The following is a 26,628-nucleotide window of genomic DNA, read 5'->3' as shown; positions in this document are numbered from 1 at the left end:
TTGGGCAGCCAGGATACCGGAAAAAATCCCGGTGCGCACAGCGTCAGTGCAGCAAGAAGCATCTTGAACTTAGACCAGTTGAGTTGAACTTGTGTGAGGGCTCAGGGAGTCGACACAGAATAGATAGGCCCGCCCAGGGGAGCTCTTAGCCCGGGATCATGTGAGAGATGGGGCTGCCGATGTGGGAGGGGGGGAAGAGGCCGGTCGAGGCGAGGAGGATATTTGCGCGCTCAGTCAGAGTCAGACAAACAGCAAAGAGAGTGCTGGCCAGGCCGTAGAATTCACACCGATCTATTTCAGTCTGTGAGAGTGCTCACTGCTCCTCAAAGGTAAAATAACAGTATTTACCAGAAATCATATTAAATAACAATATAATATCAACTTTAATCGCACTGTGCTTGATAACAAATGCCTAGGCTAATGCTGTAGTGTTACTTTACTGTCTAATGTGTGGTTGTAACTCACTATATATTATATATATATATATATATATATATATATATATATATATATATATATATATATATATATATATATATATATATATATATTAAATATATATAGCAAGCTTCAACAAAGTCAGAGGCAAACCAGGTTTTCTTCAAAGCAATTAGTCACATTTTTTGACGTTTTGGGTTTTGGGGAACAAAACTCCCCTTCCTCAGAACACAAAAAACACACACAAACCGTGCTTAAATAGAGTGAAACACAAACAGGTACCTCCTTCTTCCTGTCAAAAAAGGAGCCAAAATGACATCATTTCAGGTTTAGGTTAATGCAGTGGTTCTCAACCAAAGTGAGCTCAAGGCCCGGTAAATTTTAGCTAGACATGTCCAGGGCCCGGTAGTTGTATATATATATATATATATATATATATATATATATATATATATAAAGTGAGCAGCAGGGGCGGGCTGATCAGCCAAGCAAATAGGACCTGGGACAAGCTACCAGCAAGTAGGGGGGCCCACAAATGGCATATCCATAGATCCTGGTGCATTCCTTAAGCTGGAGTTTTCAATTGCCCTATCAGTAACTAAGCAAGTAAGTGTGGGTTTAGTGGGGGCCCTGGCGGGGGTCTGTCGCTGTGAGGGCCATGGAGTGTGGGGTCTGGCCCTGGAGGTTGGGTGCCCTTTCTCTGGACCCTAATGTTGGGGGGCCTGGCTCTGGAGGTTGAGGGGCCTGTTGTGGGCAGGTCAGGGAGGCTACCATGTTCATTTGCATAAAATTTAATACATTTTGGTCAGTGTGAGACAGTGTTCCTGGGGCCTTGATTGGTCTCAGTCTGCCCCTGGTGTGCAGTGGTGTAAGAGTGTGCAGTGGGGGCATGACAGGTCGGGGCCCACCAGCAGGGCTATCACGGCCCGGTACTGGGCCACGGCCCGGCTGTTGAGAAACCAGGGGTTAATGTGACCCTGGAAGTTTACAACATCCACTTCCGGGTTATAATAATCTTTATACGTACAACAATTGTGAACAAAAAAGGGATCACTAGTGTCTCCAGTGGCCCCGTGTATTAAAACAACTCACCATTAATAAACCTAGTTCTACATTGTATGTTAAAGCACAATTTACAATGTACCTCGTTCCATATATTTCTTATATGACGCACAGTGTGTGCAGTGCCTAACTATACGTATTTACTTATACTTATGCCGGAAGTTGCGTCACTTCCAGTTGCACTGGAACTCTACTATCGTGACGTCACTTCCGTGACAAATATTTACAATATCACACGTGCAATGCGGTGTCAGTGTTTACATGACAAGTAAGCCTAAACCATAGCGATGTCAAACGACAATTAGAACAGCCAGTAAGAATATACCAACAAACATTGCATGGTCAACCATTTTAAAATGTCAAAAAAATGGAGAATACAACAATAAGTTAATGCTCAGAGGATTGGCAGCAGGGTTACATCTCTTAATCCACATATAATATTCTTCTTACAAGAGGGGGTTTAGTGCATGTCTATATATATACATCATTCTTTGTTACAGATAGTAATCAATCTGTCACATCCATCATTATAGCAATTTTATTGGCAACGGTGCATACCTTGTAATATCATTTCACTGTCATGTGTTAGAGCCACTGAACTGAGTACTTATAGGTGACTCTAACACATGACAGTGAAATGGTATTACAAGGTATGCCTCTGACTTTGTTGAAGCTTGCTGTATGTACACAGAGGGACCGGGTGGTTGACCCCAGGAGGGCGGATTCACATCTTGGATTGTTTGATATTAAATATAAATATATATATATATATATATATTTGTATATATTATATATATTATATATATATATATATACATATATTGTATATAATTATATATATATTTTATATATATATGTTGAAGGGAAAACCAGGGGTGTGGCTGGGCTGAATGGGGCGTGGCTAGACTGGAGGGGTGGGGCTGGGCCGGTCTATACAAATTTCCAGGGCCGGTCTGATTTCCCAGTGCGGCCTGGCTCCTAAGCTTGCATTCCTGCTTTTTCAAATAAAGATAGCAGGAGAACGAAGAAAAATGGATTATATGAGTAAATTAGAAAGTTGCTTAAAATTGCATGCTCTATCTGAATCATGGAAGGAAAATTAGGGTTCAGTATCCCTTTAAGCTTTCAGGCTGTGAGAATGTAGGTATTTTTTTTTTCCTTACAGTTCTTTTGTGTTATCCTGATTTGTTTCAGTGGATACTACTCACCATGGTATACTTTTTCCTCCTGCAGCTTTCTTCAGGGGCATTCTCTTGTATTAACTTTTATCATGCACACTAACCAGAAGTGCACAATACAACTGCCAAAAAGGTCACTGAACTGTGAATGTGCAACACTTCTGTCAGAGTGTACTAAATGTGCTGTGGTAGTTGTGCTCAATGTCTATTTAAATGCATGGTTTAACCCTTTAAGGACACAGCTTTCTGTTTGCTCAATTGTTTTATGACGGAAAAATTCCGTCATATGTCCTTAAGAGGTTAATAAGGAGTCTGTTTACTAATACTTTAAAGGGACGTGAAACATAAACATTTTCTTGTGTGATTCGCACAGAGCATACGATTTTATAAAACATTTGCAATTTACTTCTAATATCAAATGTACTTGGTTCTAATGATATTCTGTGTTGAATAGATATCTAGATAGGTAGAGTGCAGATTTCTTTTGCGGTATATGACAGGAAACATTGCCACCTAATGTTCTTGGAAATGTATAACATAGTTATAAAACTGCTGCCATGTATTGATCCAGTGACGTGCACACTCCTATATCTTCCTATCTGCTTTTCAACAAAGGATACCAAGGGAACAAATAAAATTTTATAATAGAATAGGAAAGTTTTCTTTTAATTTTACATGAATCATGAAATATTTTTGTGTGTGTTTAATGTCCCTTTAAAGGAACACAAGAGTAGAAATTAAACCCTCCTGATTCAGACAGAGCATGCAATTTTACAAATTTTCCAGTTTACTTCAATTAACAAATTGTGCACAGTGTTTTTATATTCACATGTTCTGAAGCACCAGCTGCTACTAGGCATGTGCAAGAGTTCACAGAATATACAGTACATATATGCATTTTGTGATTGGCTGATGGCAGTGACATAATACAGGGTGTAGGAAATATAAGCAAAGTTTGAAAATGGTCAGAAAAAAAAATCTACTGTTCTGTTATTGCATTGTTCTGTTATTTTGCATTTGGTAATTAGGCTATGCTACTGTATTAATGTTTTTTAACTAATAATTTCAGGTTGTTCTATGAGGCCACCTGCTGGACAGATTAAGCTACAACGTCACATTATTCACATTTATTATTCATACTCACCCAACACATACACAGAATAATTTGCCAGCTGTGTGGCATAATAAAGTAGCCAGGTGGGGGAAGTGTAATACTTTCTAATATTATAAGATTTTCTGCAATCCAAAGCACAAATTAATTGCATACTTAACATACATTTATTTACTGATAATTTCAGCAATAAACATTGAAAATTTTAATATTAACAAATTTAGTTAATTTTTGGATAAAAAAAAAATTCCCGAATGGTCATTACAATCAGCTGGGCGATGCACCCATTAAAAAGGTTCTAGGGAGAACACTGTGATATATAGTATAGCAGAGGTAAAAAATAATACATTTAGGGCTAGTTGAAGTGAGCGAAATCTTTTTATTTTTATTTTACATTAACATTATCAGATATATATAGAAATATAAATTTAATAATACAAATTAAACATAAATGAACGTAGAAATGTAAAATATGCGTATCGCGCTTCACGTTTTAGGTCTAACGCGTTGTTGGGTTAGCGTACATGAAGAATCAAAGCATTTTTTAAATATTAAATATAAAATATTAAAAATATGAATAATTATTCTTTAAAATTATTATACACACTATTCAGAGCATATATCTATATTTTGAACAGTATGTATAATAATCTTTACATTTTTAATATTTAAAATGTTATATTTCAAGAACGCTCTTTGAGAATAGAAATTCTTCATGTGCGCTAACCCTAACATGAGACCTAAAGCACAAAACGCAAAGCACAATACACATTTTTTACAATCCTATGTTCTTCACATATAATGTTTTTAAGTTTTATTATTAAATAAATATTTATATATATATGTGATAATGCTAATGCAAAATAGATATCTATACCTATATATCTATAGGAATAGATATACAGGTATAGGTATATACAGATATATATATAAAACCTCTTAATTACATTGTTTCCAATGCAGCAAAGGATTCTGGGTAAGATATGCAAATTAGGTTCACAATGACACACCTTTTTACATCAAGTCTGCTTTTCAGCAGATTCCCTTTACGCCAAAGCATCTCTGTTCACACAGCTTATAAGCTTAGATAGGGTTAGTGATTCATAACCATCCCAGGACAGACTGTTTTGTGGTTTTTGCCACTCATCAGCTGGGAGAAGGTTTGAATCACTGCTGGGTGAAGTTGATTTTGGGGCAAAATACAACATTTAAAATTAGGGGGAGGTAAAAGGTGAGTTTAAAATCCTCCACTACGCACAAAATATAGAAAAATAACTCATTGTGTAGTTCATTAACAAATCTAGAGAGGCCAGAAGTGAACCTAATTTGCATATCTTACCTAGAATCCTTTGCTGCATTGGAAACAATGTAATTCAGAGGTTTTCTGTGGGAAAAACAAGCCATCTGGCCTGTCACGGGTTGATTTCTGTCCGCCGCCTCAGAGCAGGCGGACAAGTTTAGACCGCTGCTTTATAACTTCTGTTGTCCGCCTCAGAGCAGGCGGACAAGTTTAGACCGTTGCTTTATAATTTCTGTTGTCCGCCTCAGAGCAGGCGGACAAGTTTAGACCGTTGCTTTATCACTTCTGTTGTCCGCCTCAGAGCAGGCGGACAAGTTTAGACCGCTGCTTTATAACTTCTGTTGTCCGCCTCAGAGCAGGCGGACAAGTTTAGACCGCTGCTTCATAACTTCTGTTTCCGGCGAGCCTGAAGGGGCCTCAAGCTCCATACGGAGCTTGATAAATATGCCCCAGTATGTGAACTACATCTAAAGGTAATTAGTATCCACACCTGGCTGCCTAATGCATATATATATATATATATATATATATATATATATATATATATATATATATATATATATATATTCAATGTTCACTAACTGATGTTTTGATATTTATCTATACGCCTTTTTGGCTTGTGAAATATTTTGTAGGTATTATTTTGTAGTATTCTTTTTAACATGGTATATATGAGGGTTCAGATATTGTTTGAGCTGAGACTTACTTGAATATATGACACTGATTAAACATAGTCAACAGTCAAATACTGGTATATGTGTGAATGTGCATATGTGTGTGTGCATGTATATGTGTGTATGTATATGCGTGTGTGCTCATGTGTGTATATGTGTGTGTGCCTGTGCGTGTGTGTATATGTGAGTGTGCATGTATGTATGTGTGTGTATATGTGTGTGTGTGCCTGTGCGTGTGCCTGTGCGTGTGTGTATATGTGAGTGTGCATGTATGTATGTATGTGTGTGTATATGTGTGTGTGTACCTGTGCGTGTGTTTATATGTGAGTGTGCATGTATGTATGTGTGTGTGTGTGCCTGTGCGTGTGTGTATATGTGAGTGTGCATGTATGTATGTGTGTATATATGTGTGTGTGTGCCTGTGCGTGTGTGTATATGTGAGTGTGCATGTATGTATGTGTGTGTATATGTGTGTGTGTGCCTGTGCGTGTGTTTATATGTGAGTGTGCATGTATGTATGTGTGTGTATATGTGTGTGTGTGCCTGTCAGTGGAGGCTCCTCCATTTGTGCACACGCGCACGTGCCCCCCTGTCAGATTGCTGAGCAAAAAAAAAAAAAATGTCAGATGAGAAAAAAAAAAAAAAACTGTCAGATGCTGAGAAAATTTTTTTTTAAAAATTATGCTGAATAAAATTATGCTGAATAAAATATAATTTTTTCAATGGCCCCCTATTGGAAAAATTATATTTTATTTTTAACCCCCAAAAATAACATTCTGCTGTTTTTTTTGTAAAAAAGTAAAAAAAAATTGTGTGTGTGTGTTTCTTTAATACAAAACCGCACGTGCAATAGGCATGATATAGGGCTCTGTCAGTGATGCCTACGTCAGTCTGCAGGATTTGGGCCAGCCTCAAGCAATTCTAATTGATGGCTTGATCGCACACACTGAACTGTGCGAGTGAGGAGGGACAAATTTCAGCCTGTGCTCTGATAGGCTGCACCAATGACATCACCAGTGACCGGCTCCTCCCCCGCATGATCAATCAACAACAGGGCCAGGCGTTCTAGAACAGACAAGTTCAGCCTGGCTGTGCCCACCCCTCTCGCTCTCAGCCTCTCTGATAGGCTGCACGGTCTGCAATGATGATGCCGCATCATGCCAGATACGTCATCACCGGCTCCAACCCGCATCAAGGGCGCGAAAAATTCAGTGTTGAGTTTGCTGTTGAGCGGAGAGGAGTGAAGTAGTCTGCAGCAGAACTGAACAATTATCTTGACTTTATCTATATCGATTCGATCGATACTACCAAAAAATTACTTGTCTGTCTGACCTGTTGAACAGTCTTGAACTTGAATTACAGACTCAGACTCAGTTAAACTTACACAGCAGCACTAATAGTATTGTGTAATGTACTAATATATTTTGAGGCTCTAGAGAGCCTAGATAGGGAGAGTTTAGTTAGTGGAGCTTTCACTGACTCACTTCACTTGGGCAGAATTTTTTTAAAAAAAACTAGCTCCAGCCTCCCCTCCTGCTGGACGGTGGACCTTAATAATTCTCATAATTTTTGGGGCCCTGTCCCCTGAACAGTTAGACAGTCAGTCAGTCTGTGTCAGTGTAGTAGAAAAAGACCTTTATTTTTTGAATTAGCAGCAGGCAGCAGCCAGATACTTAAATAGATTAGATCAATCATTTGATTATAGGACTAGGGAGTGCTACTTAAAAACAATTTGCTTGCCTTTATTCTTATCGTTTAAGTATTTAGCAGATAATTAATTATATTGCAAGTTTTGCATTAGTAGATTGCAAGTTTTGAGAAAAAATTTAAAAGTTTTTTTTTCTTTTTTTTCCACAAAAGCAGTTAACTGCTGCTGCTATATTAACTGTATGATTTATTATAAAATATAAATTATTATAATTATACTAGTTAAAACACTATTTTATTTGAGAATTATTAGCAGTTTGCAGAGAGTCTCAGAGTTTTTAAAACAAATAAACAATTATATATTTTATAACAGCTTCACAGCTACTTACCTACAAGTTATAAAAGTAGTCACGGCTGCTATCTGCTGTAATTATACTAGTTAAAACTTAAAACACTATTTTAGTTTAAAATTATTAGCAGTTTGCAGAAAATCTCAGAGTTTTTAAAACAATTATATATTTTATAACAGCTTCACCGCTACTTACCTACAAGTTATATATTTAAAGGGACAGTATACTGTAAAATAGTTTTTCCCTTAATGTGTTTACAATTACTTTTTTACCAACTGCAGAGTAAAACATGTATGAAAATGAGCTTTTTAAGGTGTATTTCTGTATATTAAAGCTCTGATTATGTGTTTTGAAGCCACAGCCTAATAAAATAGGTTGAGCTTGTAGGTATAATCAGATCTCATTACTGTATCACATTGTGCACATATACCTGCTTCTTTATCTTATATCTGTCCTTAAAACAATCACCAATACTTTGAAAGAACAATGGAAAATTAACATTTTATTACCTTATCTCTGCTTTATCACACTGGGGGTGTAATTTCTTCTGCTGGCTGTGTTTACAAAGCTTATCTATAGCTGGTACGCGCGGCCACAAACTTTCAGAATAGGTGGGGATACCACATGCTAAATTAACAATTTCAAATGCCATTATAAGGGTAAAGGAGCTACTTGTAAACAATTTAATACACTCCAGCAGGTAAAATGGATCATTGGGAACAAATTAAAGGGGAGAAAATTTTTGAGTAAACTGTCCCTTTAAGACCAACCACAAAACTACTTGCCTACTAGTTTTAGACTGTAGTTCACCTTGCCCGTTGACGGCTGTCACGGCTGCTGCCTGCTGTAAATTAATTATACTAGTTAAAAGTTTAAAACACTATTTCAGTTTAGAATTATTAGCAGATTGCAGAGAGTCTCAATTATATCTTTTATAACAGCTTCACAGCTACTTACCTACAAGTTATATATTTTAGAACAACCGCAAAACTACTTGCCTACTTGTTTTAGACAGCTGTCACAGCTGCTGCTGCCTGCTGTAATTATACTATTTAAAACACTATTTTAGTTTAGAATTATTAGCAGATTGCAGAGAGTCTCAGAGTTTTTAAAACAATTATATATTTGATAACAGCTTCACAGCTACTTACCTACAAGTTGTATAATTTATAACAGCTGCAAAGCTAATTACCTACAAGTTATATATTTGATAACAACCGCGAAACTACTTGCCTATTAAGTCAAGTTTTATATTTTATAACAGCAATACTACTTGTCTAAAGGTTATATATATATTATAACAGCAAAACTACTTGTCTCAAAGTTATATATATATATTTATATTATAACAGCAAAACTACTAACCTACAAGTTATATATTTTATAAGAGCCGCAAGGCAACTTACCTAGTTAAAGTTATATATTTTATAACAGCTAAGGACTGTTCTTTGTGTGTTAACTAACAGTTAAGATGGCACTTAGTAAAATCAGTGTGTCTGAGCTAAAGCAATTACATTTTTCAACGTTACCCATGGAAAGAAAAATTGAAATTAAAATGCTTAGGCCAACACCTAGGCTTAACCTTATCCAGGTGACAAAATGTAAAACTAGAGATTTCAAAAGAGAATTCAAACCCAAGGCATATGATAAATATCCATGGATTTGTGGCTGTGAATTATCTAACAGACTCTTTTGTTTTTATTGTCTCCTGTTTGCAAAACAAAGTGGTGAATCAAGCTGGGTGAGTTCTGGTGTTGCCAATTTATCACATTTAAATCAAAAAATAAATAAACATAATTGTTCACAATCACATTTAAACTCCACATTAGAGTTTAATTTGCTAGGAAGGGTTGATATGCGACAACAACTTGACAGTGCATATTGTTTAAATATTAAAAAACATAATGAGCAAGTAACGAAAAATCGTTATGTTCTTTCGAAAATAATTAATTGTATTTTATTTTGCGGCGCATTTGAACTTGCACTTCGAGGACATGACGAACGCGAGGATTCATTAAACCCAGGCATTTTCAGAGGTCTTATAAACTTCTCAGCAGAACTTGATGCATCTCTAAAAGAACATCTCGCTAGTGCCACTGTTTTTAAAGGAACGTCAAAAGAAATTCAAAACGATTTATTAGACTGTATGCTTACTGTTTGCCAGAACCAAATAAAAAAGGAAATCTCAAAAGCAAGTTTTGTAGCAGTGATAGCAGATGAAACTACTGATGTTTCATCTGCCTTCCAATTGGTTGTTGTTTTTCGATACATTATAGGTAACGGTCAACCGGTTGAGAGATTCTGGGAATTCACTAATCGAGCTGGACATGATGCAGAATCTATAGCTACATGTATCCAAAATACTTTGGAAAAAGTTATAGACAACCCCGAAAAATTGATATCCCAGAGTTACGACGGTGCAAGCGTGATGAGTGGTCAGCATGCAGGTGTTCAGGCTATAATTAAACGTACCTACAAGAATGCACATTTTGTGCATTGCTACGCACATCGACTCAATTTGATTGTTAGCCAAGCAAGTAGTCAGAATCAACAAGTTCGAGTATTTTTTTCTAACCTAAGTGACATTACTAACTTTTTTAGTAACTCGCCACAACGGATAGCTATTCTAGATGAAACTGTTAGAAGAAGGATACCTCATGGTTCAGCCACCAGGTGGAATTTCAAGAGTCGAACCATCAATACAGTGTTTGAAAACAGGGAACAGTTAATTGAATGTATGGAAAAAATAGAGTCAACATCGAAAAAAGAAATAGCAATAAATCAAGCAGGGGCTATTCGGCGTATGTTACAAGACTCGGTATTTGTGTTTTGGCTTTCAGTTTTTCACAATATTATGCCACATGTAGATGTGTTATACAACCAACTTCAGAAAACACTAACAGACGCGGCACTTATTCGAAAACATGTTAACACTTTCCAGCAGACAATGGAAAACGAAAGGAAAAGAATGGACACAGTGATCATGACGATATCAGAAACAGAGGAAACATCAAGGAAAAGGAAGAGAGAAAATATTCACATTACTCAGACTGTGGCAGCTAAAGAGATATGCGATGTTATCACGAATCAAGTAAAAGATAGATTTTCTTTTATAACTCACTACTCGGCTGTTTCTCTCCTCCAAGCTGAAAGATTTGCAGATTACGATAAAATTTTTTCCAAATCAGCTTCTTGAACAAACATCAGCTGTTTATGACATATTACAGAAAGATCGCCTGAAAACGGAACTAGGAGTAATTTACAGAAGACCAGATTTCCGAAATATGAATGGTGCCATCAGTCTTCTACAGTTTGTAATAGAAAATAACTTGGACAGTACTTTCTCTGAGACCTACAAACTGTTGCAAATTATTTAGACTATTCCTGTGACAACTGCTGAGGCTGAGAGATGTTTCTCAACTTTAAAACGAGTTAAGACATTTCTAAGGAGCACCATGACATTTCTGAGGAGCACCATGACCGAGGAAAGACTGATTGCTCTAGCCATGCTCACAATTGAAAAACAATTGATCAATGACATGCCTACATTCACCGAAAATGTTATTGATTTATTTGCCTCCAAAAAAGACAGGCGGATTGAGTTAATTTACAAAAATTGTACTTGAGTTATCAACATTCTGTTTTAATCTTTACCTTTGACGTTAATTATTAAGCACTAGTGTAATAGAAATAATCTTCTTTTGTAGAAAGTAAAATGTTGGTATATTTATCTTAATGTTGCCACAGCCTTTGGCTGCATTGCCTAATATCGAAACACTGGGGGCTAGGGCAACAATAATTGAGATGTGGTTTTATTTCTCTATCAAGTGGAAGGTTCTTTAATCCAGGAATTCCGAATATATATATTTTCATAAATTTACATTAAAGATACTTATTATTTCGCAACTTTGATTAATCATTTGGTTAATATATATGTTATTATATAATTTAACTGAGCATGTATATTTTAAGACTAGACATGGGTATACTGAAGAGTATGGATTCTTGTATATTAATTTAAATATTAGACATGGTCATAATATTAAATATTATAAATATATATTTATAAATATATATATATATAAATATATATATATATATATATATACTTACTACTGATAATATCTTAAGAGATTAACTTAATAGTCATTTTGCAAACAGGATCTTCTTTTTATTGTCTCCTGTTTGAAAAACAAAGTGGTGATTCAAGTTGGGTGAGTTATGGTGTCGCCGATTTATCACATTTAACTCCAAAAATATAAATAATTGCTACCAATCACATTTATACTCCCCATTAGAGTTTAATTTGCTATGAAGGATTGATATTCACCAACAACTTGTCAGTGCATATTGTTTGAATGTTAAAAAACACAATGATCAAGTAACCACAAATCGTTATGTTCTTTCCAAAATTATGAATTGTATTCTATTTTCCGGCGCATTTGAGCTTTCACTTCGAGGACATGATGAACGCGATGATTCATTAAATATTGGGAGACTTAAAAGGATTGTAATTTAATACTTAGTTAGTATGATACTAATAATCAGCTATACTATTAACTATTTGAAATCAATAGATTAATCATTTCATATTCTGATATTACATTGCATTTAATTAGAATTCTGTAGTGATTAATTTATTGTAACAATATTTATATTTCCTTATTATCCCACTTTAATATAAATATATTCCATATTTGAAGTCATTCCTTAATAAAGTATAGGAGTATATAAAACTATATAAAAATTAGGTACAAGTCATTTCATATGAAATTTTGTCTTCTATATGCTTGCATCGATTCTGAGCTAGAAAACTTTTCCAGATGTATATGTGGATTCACACCTTCAAAAGTATTGTTAGTCTCATCATTTGTATATCATACAAGGGATAATTACTTACTTTCCTGAAGATTTAGCATATCTGAACTAAAGTACAGTATTGTTTCTCTGTCACCCCAGAGAGGTAACATGGTTATCTTGTTTGTAGAGATCTAATCTCATTAAGCGATGAAGTAAAGAATCTTTTGAAGCTTAAACTTTAACAAATGTTCCCTTTGCATATTTTTTAGATATCCTGCCTGTGAGCTGTATTGGAGCATAGTATTTATATATAATTGATGTTACATTTCATAAAAATATATTTCATATCTGAGTACATTACTTTAATACAGTTTGTGTGCATGAAATCATATACAGTTGCATGCAAAAGTGTATGCACCTCTGACAATTTCCATGATTTTCAGTTATAAATAATTGGCTGTTTGGATCAGTAATTTCATTTTGATCTATCAAATAAATGAAGGACACAGTAAAAATTCAGTAGTGAAATTAGGTTTATTGGATTAACAGAAAATGTGCAATATGCATCAAAACAAAATTAGACAGGTGCATACATTTGGGCACCCTTGTTATTTTGTTGATTTGAATACCTGGAACTACCTAGCAATGATTAATTGGAAGACAAAATTGGTTTGGTGAGCCCATTAAGCCTTAAACTTCATAGACAGGTGTATCCAATCATGAGAAAAGGTTTTAAGGTGGCCAATTGCAAGTTGTTCTCTATGACTCTCCTCTTAAGAGTGGCAACATGGGGGCCACAAAACAACTCTCAAATGACCTAAAAACAAAGATTGTTCAACATCATGGTTTAGAGGAAGGCTACAAAAAGCTATTACATAGATTTAAGATGTCAGTGTCCACTGTGAGGAACATAGTCAGCATGGTGAGGATATGGAAGACCACAGGCACAGTTCTTGTTAAGGCCAGAAGTGGCAGGCCAAGTAAAATATCGGATAGGCAAAGGATGATAAGAACAGTCAAAAACAGCCCACAGACCACCTCCACAGACCTGTATTACTGGGAATATTGTTGAGGGTCTCATGAATTCCACTCAATATCAGCAGATACTTGAGAATAATGTTGAGGAATCAGTCACAAACTTCAGTTGAAGTTACCCCCAGGCCGGGGCTGGATATCTCAAGAAGACGATGACCAAAAACACTGCTGGTTCAAATGGGTGGGGCCATTTGATGGGCGTGACTTTTGCAAAGGGTGTGGCTTTTAAAAATGGGTGTGACTTGTTAAAAGGGGCGTGGTTTTTAAAAGGGGCGTGTTTTAAAGGGGCGTGGCTTTCTAATAGGGGCAGGGTCTTGTGCACCCGAATCCTAAAAATTCACCAGCCGCCACTGGTGCCTGTGCGTGTGTGTATATGTGAGTGTGCATGTATGTATGTGTGTGTATATGTGTGTGTGCCTGTGCGTGTGTATATGTGAGTGTGCATGTATGTATATGTGTGTATATACAGTGGATATAAAAAGTCTACACACCCCTGTTAAAATGTCAGGTTTCTGTGATGTAAAAAAATGAGACAAAGATAAATCATTTCAGAACTTTTTACACCTTTAATGTGACCTATAAACTGTACAACTCAATTGAAAAGAAAACTGAAATCTTTTAGGTAAAGGGAAATAAAAATAAAAAAACTAAAATAATATGGTTGCATAAGTGGGAACACCCTTAAACTAATACTTTATTGAAGCACCTTTTGATTTTATTACAGCACTCAGTCTTTTTGGGTATGAGTTTTTCAGCATGGCACATCTTGACTTGGCAAGATTTGCCCACTCTTCATTGTAAAAACACTCTAAATCTGTCAGAATGCGAGGGCATCTCCTGTGCACAGCCCTCTTCAGATCACCCCACAGATTTTTAATTGGATGCAGGTCTGGGCTCTGGCTGGGCCATCCCAAAACTTTAATCTTCTTCTGGTGAAGCCATTCCATTGTTGATTTGGATGTATGCTTTGGGGCATTGTCATGCTGAAAGATGAAGTTCCTCTTCATGTTCAGCTTTCTAGAAGAAGCCTGAAGGTTTTGTGCCAATATTGTCTGGTATTTGGAACTGTTCATTATTCCCTCTACCTTGACTAAGGCCCCAGTTCCAGCTGAAGAAAAACAGCCCCAAAGCATGATGCTGACACCACCATGCTTCACTGTGGGTATGGTGTTATTTTGGTGATATGCAGTGTTGTTTTTGCGCCAAACATATATTTTTGAATTATGGCCAAAAAGTTCAACTTTGGTTTCATCAGACCAGAACACCTTTTGCAACATGCTTTTGGGAAACTTCAGATGTGTTTTTGCAAAATTTAGCTGGGCTTGGATGCATTTTTTTTGTAAGAAAAGGCTTCCGTCTTGCCACTCTACCCCATAGCCCAGACATATGAAGAATACGGGCGATTGTTGTCACATGTACCACACAGCCAGTAATTGCCAGATATTCCTGCAGCTCCTTTAATGTTGCTGTAGGCATCTTGGCAGCCTCCCAGACCAGTTTTCTTCTCATCTTTTCATCAATTTTGGAGGGACATCCAGTTCTTGGTAATGTCCCTGTTGCACCATATTTTCTTCACTTGATGATGACTGTCTTCACTGTGTTCCATGATATATCTAATGCCTTGGAAATTCTTTTGTACCCTTCTCCTGACTGATACCTTTTAACAATGAGATCCCTCTGATGCTTTAGAAGCTCTCTGCGGACCATGGCTTTTGCTGTAGGATGCGACTAACAAAATGTCAGGAAAGACCTACTAGAACAGCTGAACTTTATTTTGGGTTAATCAGAGGCACTTTAAATGATGACAGGTGTGTACCAACTCCTATTTAACATGATTTTGAATGTGATTGCTTAATTCTGAACACAGCTACATCCCCAGTTATAAAAGGGTGTTCACACTTATGCAACCATATTATTTTAGTTTTTTATTTTTATTTCCCTTTACCTAAAAGATTTCAGTTTGTTTTTCAATTGAGTTGTACAGTTTATAGGTCACATTAAAGGTAAAAAACGTTCTGAAATGATTTATCTTTGTCTCATTTTTTTACATCATAGAAACCTGACATTTTAACAGGGGTGTGTAGACTTTTATATCCACTGTATATGTATATGTATACGTATGTGTGTATGTGTGTATATATGTGTGTATATGTGAGTGTGCGTGTATGTATGTGTGTGTGTAAATCTGTGTGCATATATGAATTTGTGTATGTATATGTATGTGTGTATACATCTGTGTGCGTGTATCTATGTGTGTGAGTGTATATGTGTGTGTATACATGAATGTGAGTGTATATATGTGTGTGTATGTATATTTGTGTGTGCTTATGTGTGTATATGTGTGTGTACACATGCGCTTGTGTATATGTGAGTATGCATGTATGTATATGTGTGTATATATGTGTGTATATGTGAATGTATACATATGTATATGTGTATGTGTGTGTATGTATGTGTGTGTATACATCTGTATGCATGTATGTATGTGTGTGAGTGTATATGTGTGTGTATACATGAATGTGAGTATATATATGTGTGTGTATGTATATTTGTGTGTGCTCATGTGTGTATATGTGTGTGTGTACACATGCGCGTGTGTATATGTGAGTGTGCATGTATGTATGTGTATGTATACGTATGTGTGTATATATGTATGTATATGTGTGTGAGTGTATATGTGTGTGTATACATGCATGTTAGTGTATATATGTGTGTGTATGTGTAGGTCATATGCTATACACAGCTTTATGTATCTGCAATTAAAAGAAAAAAGATTTTTTTTTAATTAGTTTCAAGCCATTTTGACAGAAACCACATAATGAGTTCTTTTTAATAACAGGACAGAAGTTAGTGTAACTGATGCATCGCTTACCTTCTGAGGATTAGCACTGGGTTGTCTCCTTTCATTACTTACCTTCATTGCTTTCTTCCAAATGTATTTGTCTTACAGTGGAATTTAATTTTGGAGTTATCAGTTTAGAATAAGCTGGGGATCAGACAAATGCCTGCTTGAACAAAGATGTGTGAATTATAGTTACTATCGGCTAGATTTAGAGTTTTGTCGGTAACGACCCGAAAAGCTAACGCTGGCTTTTTTCTGGCCGCACCATAAAAATAACTCTGGTATTGAGAGTCCACATAAAGGCTGCGTTAGGCTCCAAAAAAGGAGCGTAGAGCATATTTAACGCAGCTTCAACTCTCGATACCAGAGTTGCTTACGGACGCGGCCAGCCTCAAAAACGTGCTCGTGCACGATTCCCCCATAGGAAACAATGGGGCTGTTTGAGCTGAAAAAAAACCTAACACCTGCAAAAAAGCCGCGTTCAGCTCCTAACGCAGCCCCATTGTTTGCTATGTGGAAACACTTCCAACGTCTGCACCTAACACTCTAACATGTACCCCGAGTCTAAACACCCCTAACCTTACACTTATTAACCCCTAATCTGCCGCCCCCGCTATCGCTGACCCCTGCATATTATTTTTAACCCCTAATCTGCCGCTCCGTAAACCGCCGCTACTTACATTATCCCTATGTACCCCTAATATGCTGCCCTAACATCGCCGACCCCTATATTATATTTATTAACCCCTAATCTGCCCCCCACAACGTCGCCTCCACCTGCCTACACTTATTAACCCCTAATCTGCCAAGCGGACCTGAGAGCTACTATAATAAAGTTATTAACCCCTAATCCGCCTCACTAACCCTATAATAAATAGTATTAACCCCTAATCTGCCCTCCCTAACATCGCCGACACCTAACTTCAATTATTAACCCCTAATCTGCCGACTGGAGCTCACCGCTATTCTAATAAATGTATTAACCCCTAAAGCTAAGTCTAACCCTAACACTAACACCCCCCTAAGTTAAATATAATTTACATCTAACGAAATTAATTATCTCTTATTAAATAAATTATTCCTATTTAAAGCTAAATACTTACCTGTAAAATAAATCCTAATATAGCTACACTATAAATTATAATTATATTATAGCTATTTTAGGATTAATATTTATTTTACAGGTAACTTTGTAATTATTTTAACCAGGTACAATAGCTATTAAATAGTTAATAACTATTTAATAGTTACCTAGTTAAAATAATAACAAAATTACCTGTAAAATAAATCCTAACCTAAGTTACAATTAAACCTAACACTACACTATCATTAAATTAATTAAATAAAATATCTACAATTACCTACAATTAAACCTAACACTACACTATCAATACATTAATTAAATACAATATCTACAAATAACTACAATGAAATAAACTAACTAAAGTACAAAAAATAAAAAAGAACTAAGTTACAAAAAATAAAAAAATATTTACAAACATAAGGAAAATCTTACAACAATTTTAAACTAATTACACCTACTCTAAGCCCCCTAATAAAATAACAAAGCCCCCCAAAATAAAAAATGCCCTACCCTATTCTAAATTACTAAAGTTCAAAGCTCTTTTACCTTACCAGCCCTGAACAGGGCCCTTTGCGGGGCATGCCCCAAGAAGTTCAGCTCTTTTGCCTGTAAAAAAAAACATACAATACCCCCCCCAACATTACAACCCACCACCCACATACCCCTAATCTAACCCAATCTCCCCTTAAATAAACCTAACACTAAGCCCCTGAAGATCATCCTACCTTGTCTTCACCTCACCGGGTATCACACCGATCCGTCCTGGCTCCGATATCTTCATCCAACCCAAGCGGGGGCTAGACATCCACTGAAGAAGTCCAGAAGAGGGTCCAAAGTCTTCATCCTATCCGGGAAGAAGAGTAGATCCGGACCGGCAACCATCTTCTTCCAAGCGGCATCTTCTATCTTCATCCGATGAGGACCGGCTCCATCCTGAAGACCTCCACCGCGGACCCATCTTCATCCGGCGACGTCCAACTGAAGAATGACGGTTCCTTTAAGGGACGTCATCCAAGATGGCGTCCCACGAATTCCGATTGGCTGATAGGATTCTATCAGCCAATCGGAATTAAGGTAGGAATATTCTGATTGGCTGATGGAATCAGCCAATCAGAATCAAGTTCAATCCGATTGGCTGATCCAATCAGCCAATCAGATTGAGCTCGCATTCTATTGGCATTCTATTGGCCCGTTCAGGGCTGGTAAGGTAAAAGAGCTTTGAACTTTAGTAATTTAGAATAGGGTAGGGCATTTTTTATTTTGGGGGGCTTTGTTATTTTATTAGGGGGCTTAGAGTAGGTGTAATTAGTTTAAAATTGTTGTAATATTTTTCGTATGTTTGTAAATATTTTTTTATTTTTTGTAACTTAGTTCTTTTTTATTTTTTGTACTTTAGTTAGTTTATTTCATTGTAGTTATTTGTAGGTATTGTATTTAATTTATTTATTGATAGTGTAGTGTTAGGTTTAATTGTAACTTAGGTTAGGATTTATTTTACAGGTAAATTTGTAATTATTTTAACTATTTTAGCTATTAAATAGTTCTTAACTATTTAATAGCTATTGTACCTGGTTAAAATAAATACAAAGTTACCTGTAAAATAAATAGCTATAATATAATTATAATTTATGTTGTAGCTATATTAGGATTTATTTTACAGGTAAGTATTTAGCTTTAAATAGGAATCATTTATTTAATAAGAGTTAATTAATTTCGTTAGATTAAAATTATATTTAACTTAGGGGGGTGTTAGTGTTAGGGTTAGACTTAGCTTTAGGGGTTAATACATTTATTAGAATAGCGGCGAGATTCGGTCGGCAGATTAGAGGTTAATAATTGAAGTTAGGTGTCAGCGATGTTAGGGAGGGCAGGTTAGGGGTTAATAAATATAATATAGGGGTCGGCGGTGTTAGGGGCAGCAGATTAGGGGTACATAGCTATAATGTAGCTGGCGGCTCTTTGCGGTCGGCAGATTAGGGGTTAATTATTGTAGGTAGGTGGCGGCGACGTTGTGGGGGGCAGGTTAGGGGTTAATAAATATAATATAGGGGTCAGCGATGTTAGGGCAGCAGATTAGGGGTACATAGGGATAATGTAGCTGGCGGCGGCGTGCAGACGGCAGATTAGGGGTTAATTATTGTAGGTAGCTGGCGGCGACGTTGTGGGGGGCAGGTTAGGGGTTAATAAATATAATATAGGGGTCGGCGGTGTTAGGGGCAGCAGATTAGGGGTACATAAGGATAACGTAGTTGGCGGTCGGCAGATTAGGGGTTAAAAAAAATTAATCGAGTTGCGGCGATGTGGGGGGACCTCAGTTTAGGGGTACATAGGTAGTTTATGGGTGTTAGTGTACTTTAGAGCACAGTAGTTAAGAGCTTTATAAACCGGTGTTAGCCCAGAAAGCTCTTAACTACTGACTTTTTTCTGCGGCTGGAGTTTTGTCGTTAGATTTCTAACGCTCACTTCAGACACGACTCTAAATACCGGAGTTAGAAAAATCCCATTGAAAAGATAGGATACGCAATTTACGTAAGGGGATCTGCGGTATGGAAAAGTCGCGGCTGAAAAGTGAGCGTTAGACCCTTTTTTGACTGACTCCAAATACCGGAGGTAGCCTAAAACCAGCGTTAGGAGCCTCTAACGCTGGTTTTCACGGCTACCGCCAAACTCTAAATCTAGGTCTATCTAAATAATTAACCTACATCTGCTGTATTGTGGCAATTCTATTATATGAGTACAAAGATACCCAATGCAAATAGTACTAGATTATTTTATGTCATTTTTTAATCCAGGAAAGCTAATACAATGTGGCTTTTTAATACATTTAATAATATTTTTACCATTCTAGGTATGAACTTGGTCCTGCGTTGTATATCGGATGGGCAGGATCTCTTCTGGCAGTTCTTGGTGGCTCCTTGTTGTGCTGTTCATGCAAGAAAGTTAAAAAAACATCCATAAAAGGGTACGATCACAATGTTCTCTATGTAGCACTAGTTAAACACACTACATATGTAGGCAAATAATATAATCACAATGTTCTCTATGTAGCACTAGTTAAACACACTACATATGTAGGCAAATAATATAATCACAATGTTCTCTATGTAGCACTAGTTAAACACACTACATATGTAGGCAAATAATATAATCACAATGTTCTCTATGTAGCACTAGTTAAACACACTACATATGTAGGCAAATAATATAATCACAATGTTCTCTATGTAGCACTAGTTAAACACACTACATATGTAGGCAAATAATATAATCACAATGATTTAATGGAACATTGATGTTAGTTTACTTTTTTACCTATTTGCCTTCCTTCTTTCTTTTTCTCTCCTAATACAACACTGGCATCTGGCTTTTCTAGTGTCTAAGTACATTCATTAAAGAACCGCTCACTGCAGTAGAATTGCCTAATTAACAAGTTCATAATAAAAAGACAAACAGTAGATTTTTTTCTGACAAATTTATTTTTTCTCCCATTTTTTCCGGCCCCCTGTATCATGTGACAGACATCAGCCAATCACAGACTAGTATACGTATACCCTGTGAGGTTGTGCACATGCTCAGTAGGAGCTTGTTCCCCAGAAAGTCTGAATATAAAAAGATTGAGCAGAATTTGATAATGGAAGTAAATTGGAAAGTGTCTTAAAACTGCTGCTCTATCTGAGTCATAAAAGTTTATTTTGATTTGATAAATATGATAGATACGTATGTCTCAGCTTCTGATTTTTAATTTGGTGTTTACTCTCAACTAGATTACGAGATATGCCCGCTATAGGGAAATTAACGAACGCAACAAAAGTTGCGTTTTTTAACCCCCTATAGCACAGTCATTACAAGTTTTGAAACAGCCGGCTTGTGCGTGCGATATGGTCCATACAGCACAAAATTCAAGCACTGTTTTGACGTGCTCGTGCACGCTTTCCCCATAGACATCAATGGGGAGAGCGGGTCAGAAAAAAGCCTAACACCTGCGATCGCAGAATGAAAAGCTCCGTAACGCAGCCCCATTGATGTCTATGTGGAAAAATAAAGATATGTTTAAACACCCTAACATAAACCCCATGTCTTAACACCCCTAATCTGCCCCCCACGACATCATCGCCACCTACATAAAGTTATTAACCCCTATTCCGCCGCACCCCAATATTGCCCACACTATATTAAAGTTATTAACCCCTATTCCACCGCTCCCTGACATTGCCGCCACTAAATAAAGGTATTAACCCCTAAACCTCTGGTCGCCCACATCCCTACCACTAAATAAACCTATTAACCCCTAAACCGCCAGCCCCCCACATTGCAAAAACCTAAATTAAACTATATTAACCCCTAAACCTAACCCTAACACCCCCTAACTTTAACATAATTAAACTATAGCTAAACTAAAGTTACAATTATTAACTAAATAATACCTATTTAAAACTAAATACATTTTTACCTGTAAAATAAAACATAAGCTAGCTACAATATAACTAATAGTTATATTGTAGCTAGCTTAGGTTTTATTTTTATTTTACAGGTAAGTTTGTATTTATTTTAACTAAGTAGACTAGTTAGTAAATAGTTATTAACTATTTACTAACGACCTAGTTAAAATAAATACAAACTTACCTGTGAAATAAAACCTAAGCTGCCTTACACTAAAACCTAACATTACAAAAAATTTAAAAACACTAAAATAACAAAAAATGAAAAAAAACTACCAATACAAAAATACCAAATGAAATTATCCAAAATAATAAAAATTATTCCTATTATAATACCCTTTAAAAAAAAAAAACACCCCCCCCCAAAAAAAAAAAACCCTAATCTATAATAAACTACCAAGGGCCCTTAAAAGGGCCTTTTGGGGGCCCTTAAAAGGGCCTTTTGTAGGGCATTGCCCTAAAGTTACCAGCTCTTTTGCTACAAAACAAAACAAACACCCCCTAACAGTATACAAAACCCCACCCCCCAAACCCACAAAATAAAAATAAAGTAAAACCTAATCTACCCATTGCCCTGAAAAGGGCATATAGCTCTTTTTCTGCCCAAGCCCTAATCTAAAAATAAAAACCCATCCCAAAACGAAAAAAATACATTACACAAAATAACAAACAAATTATCAAAAATAATAAACATTATTCCTATTCTAATACCCATTTAAAAAAAAAACACACCCCACAATAAAAAACCTAATCTAGAATAAACTACCAATAGCCCTTAAAAGGGCCCTTTGTAGAACATAGCCCTACATTGACCTGAATTTTTATTTAAACCCCCCCCCAACCCCCAAACCCACAAAATAAAAAAAACTATCTAAAAAACCTAATCTACCCATTGCCCTGAAAAGGGCATTTGTATGGGCATTGCCCTTAAAAGGGCATTTAGATCTTTTGTTGCCCAAACCCTAATTTAAAAAAAAAAAACACACCCAAAAACCCTTAAAAAACCTAACACTAACCCCCGACGATCCACTTACAGATTTTGAAGTCCCGCTTGAACGATATTCATCCAGGTGGCGAGAAGTATTCATCCAGACAGCCTCTTATATCTTTATCCAGCCGGCGAGAAGTCTTCATCCAATAGAATGAGAGCTGCTTAAATCCTATTGGCTGATTTGAACAGCCAATAGGATTTTAGCAGCTCTAATTCCTGTTGGCTGATTCAAATTTTTCAGCCAATAGGAATGCAAGGGACGCCATTTTGAATCGCGTACCTTGCATTGAAGATTCAGTGTACAGCAGCGACCGTATGAAGAGGATGCTCCACGCCGAATGTCTTCAGGATGGACCCGCTCCGCGCCGCCAGGATCAAGATAGAATATGCCGCCTGAAGAAGATAGAAGAGGCCGTCTGAATGAAGACTTCTCACCGCCTGGATGAAGATAGAAGAGGCCGCCTGGATGAAGACTTCTCGCCACCTGGATGAAGATAGAAGAGTTCGTCTGGATGAAGATTTCTCTCCACCTGGATGAAGATCGTTCAAGCAGGACTTCAAAAACTGTAAGTGGATGGTTAGTGTTAGTTGGTTTTTTTTTGAGTGTTTTTTTTTTAGATTAGGGTTTAAGCAGCAAAAGAGCTAAATGCCCTTTTAAGGGCAATGCCCATACAAATGCCATTTTCAGGGCAATGGGTAGATTAGGTTTTTTAGAATTAGTTTTTTTTATTTTGGGGGGTTGGTTGGGTGATGGGTTTAACTGTTGGAGGGTCTTTGTATTTTTTTTCAGGAAAAAGCCCCACAAAAGGCCCTTTTAAGGGCTATAGGTAGCTTATTGTAGGTTAGTTGTTTTTTTTTTAATTTTGATAGGGCTATTAGATTAGGTGTAATTCTTTTTATTTTGGATAATTTCTTTTGTTATTTTTCGTAATTTAGTGTTTGTTATTTCTTGTTAGTATTTTTTTATTTTTTGTAATTAGATCGTTTGTAATTTTTAGAGTAGTGTTAGGATTTTTTAAATGTGTTTTACGGTTTTATTTAATTGGTAGTTAGTTTAATTTTAGTTTAATAATTATATTAGTTTAATTGTTAGTTTAAACTTAGTTTTTTTAATTTGACAGGTAAGATTTAATTTAAGATAGGGATATTGTAATTTTAATATAAAGTTAGGGGGTGTTAGGTTTAGGGTTATGTTAGGGTTAGGGGTATGGTTAGGTTTAGGGGTTACTAGTTTAATTTAGTTTATTGCGATGTGAGGAGCTTGCGGTTTGGGGGTTAATAGTTTACTTTAGTATATTTTGTTGTGGGGGGCTTGTGGTTTAGGGGTTAATAGGTTTATTATAGTGGCGGCGGTGTAGGGCTTAATAACTTTAGTACAGTGGGGGCGATGTGAGCGGACAGCAGATTAGGGGTTAATAATATTTAAATAGTGTTTGCGATGCAGGAGGGCGGCAGTTTAGTGGTTAATAACTTTATTATAGTGGTGATGATGTCGGTGAGGCGGAATAGGGGTTTATAATTATTTTTAGTGGCGGCGATGTCGGGAGCGGCAGATTAAGGGTTAATAAGTTTAATATAGTATTGGCGATGTGGGAGGGCCTCGGTTTAGGGGTTAAAAGGTATTTTATGGGTGTTTAGTGTACTTTGTAGCAGTTTAGATATGAGTTTTATGTTACAGTTTTGTAGCGTAAAATTCATAACTACTGCTTTTAGATTGCGAAACGGTTCTTGTTGTTTTAGGCTGGAACGCAGGTTTTTTAGCCTCACCTCAAAACCCGTATTGGCTGCGCTATGGAAGTCCCATGAAAAAACGTAATTTTTACGTGTGCGGGACTTACGTTGCGTTACAGGCTAAAAGGCTTGCAGTACAGCTATATCGACAAGACTTGTAATGGCTGCGGTGCTGTTTTAACGCAGAAATGACTATTTTTTCAGCGTTAAAACACGAACGAAAAACTTGTAATCTAGGTGTCTGATAGTAATGATATCACAATGACTTGAAGAGAGTCATTATATTAAAAGGAGTAAAAATATTGTAACAATGAGAACTCTGATCCTGATCTCCATTAAGATAATACTCAGAAAATATTGTAACATCTAACCTGAGGTTTCATGTAATGTTTTCATTAATTTCAAGTAAATGTGAAGAAAACATGAAACTACCTGTTATGAATTTGTCTGTGTCTAACAAACTGATGTAAAGTCTTCAAGGCAAATAATCCTGCACCCCCCCCCCCCCAATCTGACCACCCCATGTCCTCTAAACTTAGCTAACTGCTAACATCTCCAACACCTATGCAGTCCCCCCATACATCACAAAAGACACCCACAGCTTACTCAGTAATATGCAAGAGACCCTGTGTGGACATAGTTGGTCTGTGTCTAGATAAGACCATGAAAATTAAAGTTAACTCTTTTATTACACAGCCATTGCAATTTAGCTGTGTCTTTTTAACTGTGGTAGCATTAGTCTTATCTTTCATTGCCTGAACATGTCCTTGCCACTGTTGTGTGACACACAATTCTTGTCTGTTGTTGGGTTAGCTTGGGTCAAGAAGGGAAGAGGAGGGTGTGGTGTCTGGGTCACAGTACTTCAATATCTTCTACAGAATGGCGAAAGTATGAAAAAAGAGGTTGTTAAATTTAAGGGTGTGGCCTCTCTCAAGCTGTGCAAGAGAAAGTTGAAACTTGTAGAATTTCAGTTTCAAGGAAGGAAAGATAAATTTTTAACAAACGTTAGATATGAAGAACATTACAAACTACTATTTACCTAATATAATGCACATAACAAAGTCCATACAACAAAATCAGGTTAAATACCCGCTGAAATAGAACATATCAACTGGAAAAATGTTTTAAAGAATTCTTTGTATTTTTCCCCCAATTGATGCTATTAAAGCGCGGCCAGTGCTTGTGGGGGTAGAATGCTGGTTAGTACATCTTTCAATAACAAATTTTGCAGTAACCACTTTTTGCCCTATTACTCCTATAGAAAAAAAAGTTTAGAATTTAACAAAAACTTGTCTCATACAAGTAATATTTGCTTTCATCTTTTTTTCTTTTTTTTTTTAGAGCGTACAAGTACAACAATTCAGGACCTGAAAGTGAATTTACACAGTTCAGAGAGAGAAAGGAAATGCCTCTGTCCGCCAAAGCTTATGTCTAACAACTGTCTGGTCGCTACCGTTAGTGGATGATAAACTGTGAACAGTCTAGAGATATACCTGTTATTAAAAGAAAATGACAAAAAATGAAGTAAAGGTCTTTATTGTGTAAAGACTGCACTGCCATGCTTCTCCTATACAAAATGCAGTGCTTCATGTATGCTTAATCCCCTGTTTTATATATTTCATGTGTTTTTGTAATGCATATCTTTATTTTGTTACGGAGCCTGTAACACAAAGAAATGTAAATGACAATAAAAGCAATTTATTAAAGATGCTAACATTTCACATTTAGATTTAGATTTGTGTAAATATTTAAAGTAATGTGCTATACATGGGGGCATATTTATCAAGCTCCGAAAGGAGCTTGATGCCCCGTGTTTCTGGCGAGCCTGGAGGCTCACCAGAAACAGCAGTTATGAAGCAGCGGTCACAAAGACCGCTGCTCCATAACCTGACATCGCCGGAAATCAACCAGATCGAGTACGATCGGGTTGATTGACACCCCCTGCT

The 26,628-nt window shown here is 36.5% G+C and overlaps 1 protein-coding gene across 1 annotated transcript in view; it reads left to right on the top strand.

The window, feature by feature from the left end:
- Window positions 1-26,383, top strand: part of LOC128643326 (claudin-15-like) — a 101,641-nt gene extending 75,258 nt beyond the window's left edge. Inside the window, exons 4-5 of the mRNA XM_053696260.1 lie at window positions 20,370-20,483; window positions 26,024-26,383. Coding sequence (XP_053552235.1) covers window positions 20,370-20,483; window positions 26,024-26,117 — 208 coding nt within the window. The 3' untranslated portion in view covers window positions 26,118-26,383. The remainder of the gene's footprint in view (window positions 1-20,369; window positions 20,484-26,023) is intronic.
- The last annotated feature ends 245 nt before the right edge of the window (window positions 26,384-26,628 follow it).

This window comes from Bombina bombina, unplaced genomic scaffold (genome assembly GCF_027579735.1).
Source record: "Bombina bombina isolate aBomBom1 unplaced genomic scaffold, aBomBom1.pri scaffold_695, whole genome shotgun sequence".
NCBI lineage: Eukaryota > Metazoa > Chordata > Amphibia > Anura > Bombinatoridae > Bombina > Bombina bombina.
This window is presented reverse-complemented; position numbering and strand designations above follow the sequence as displayed.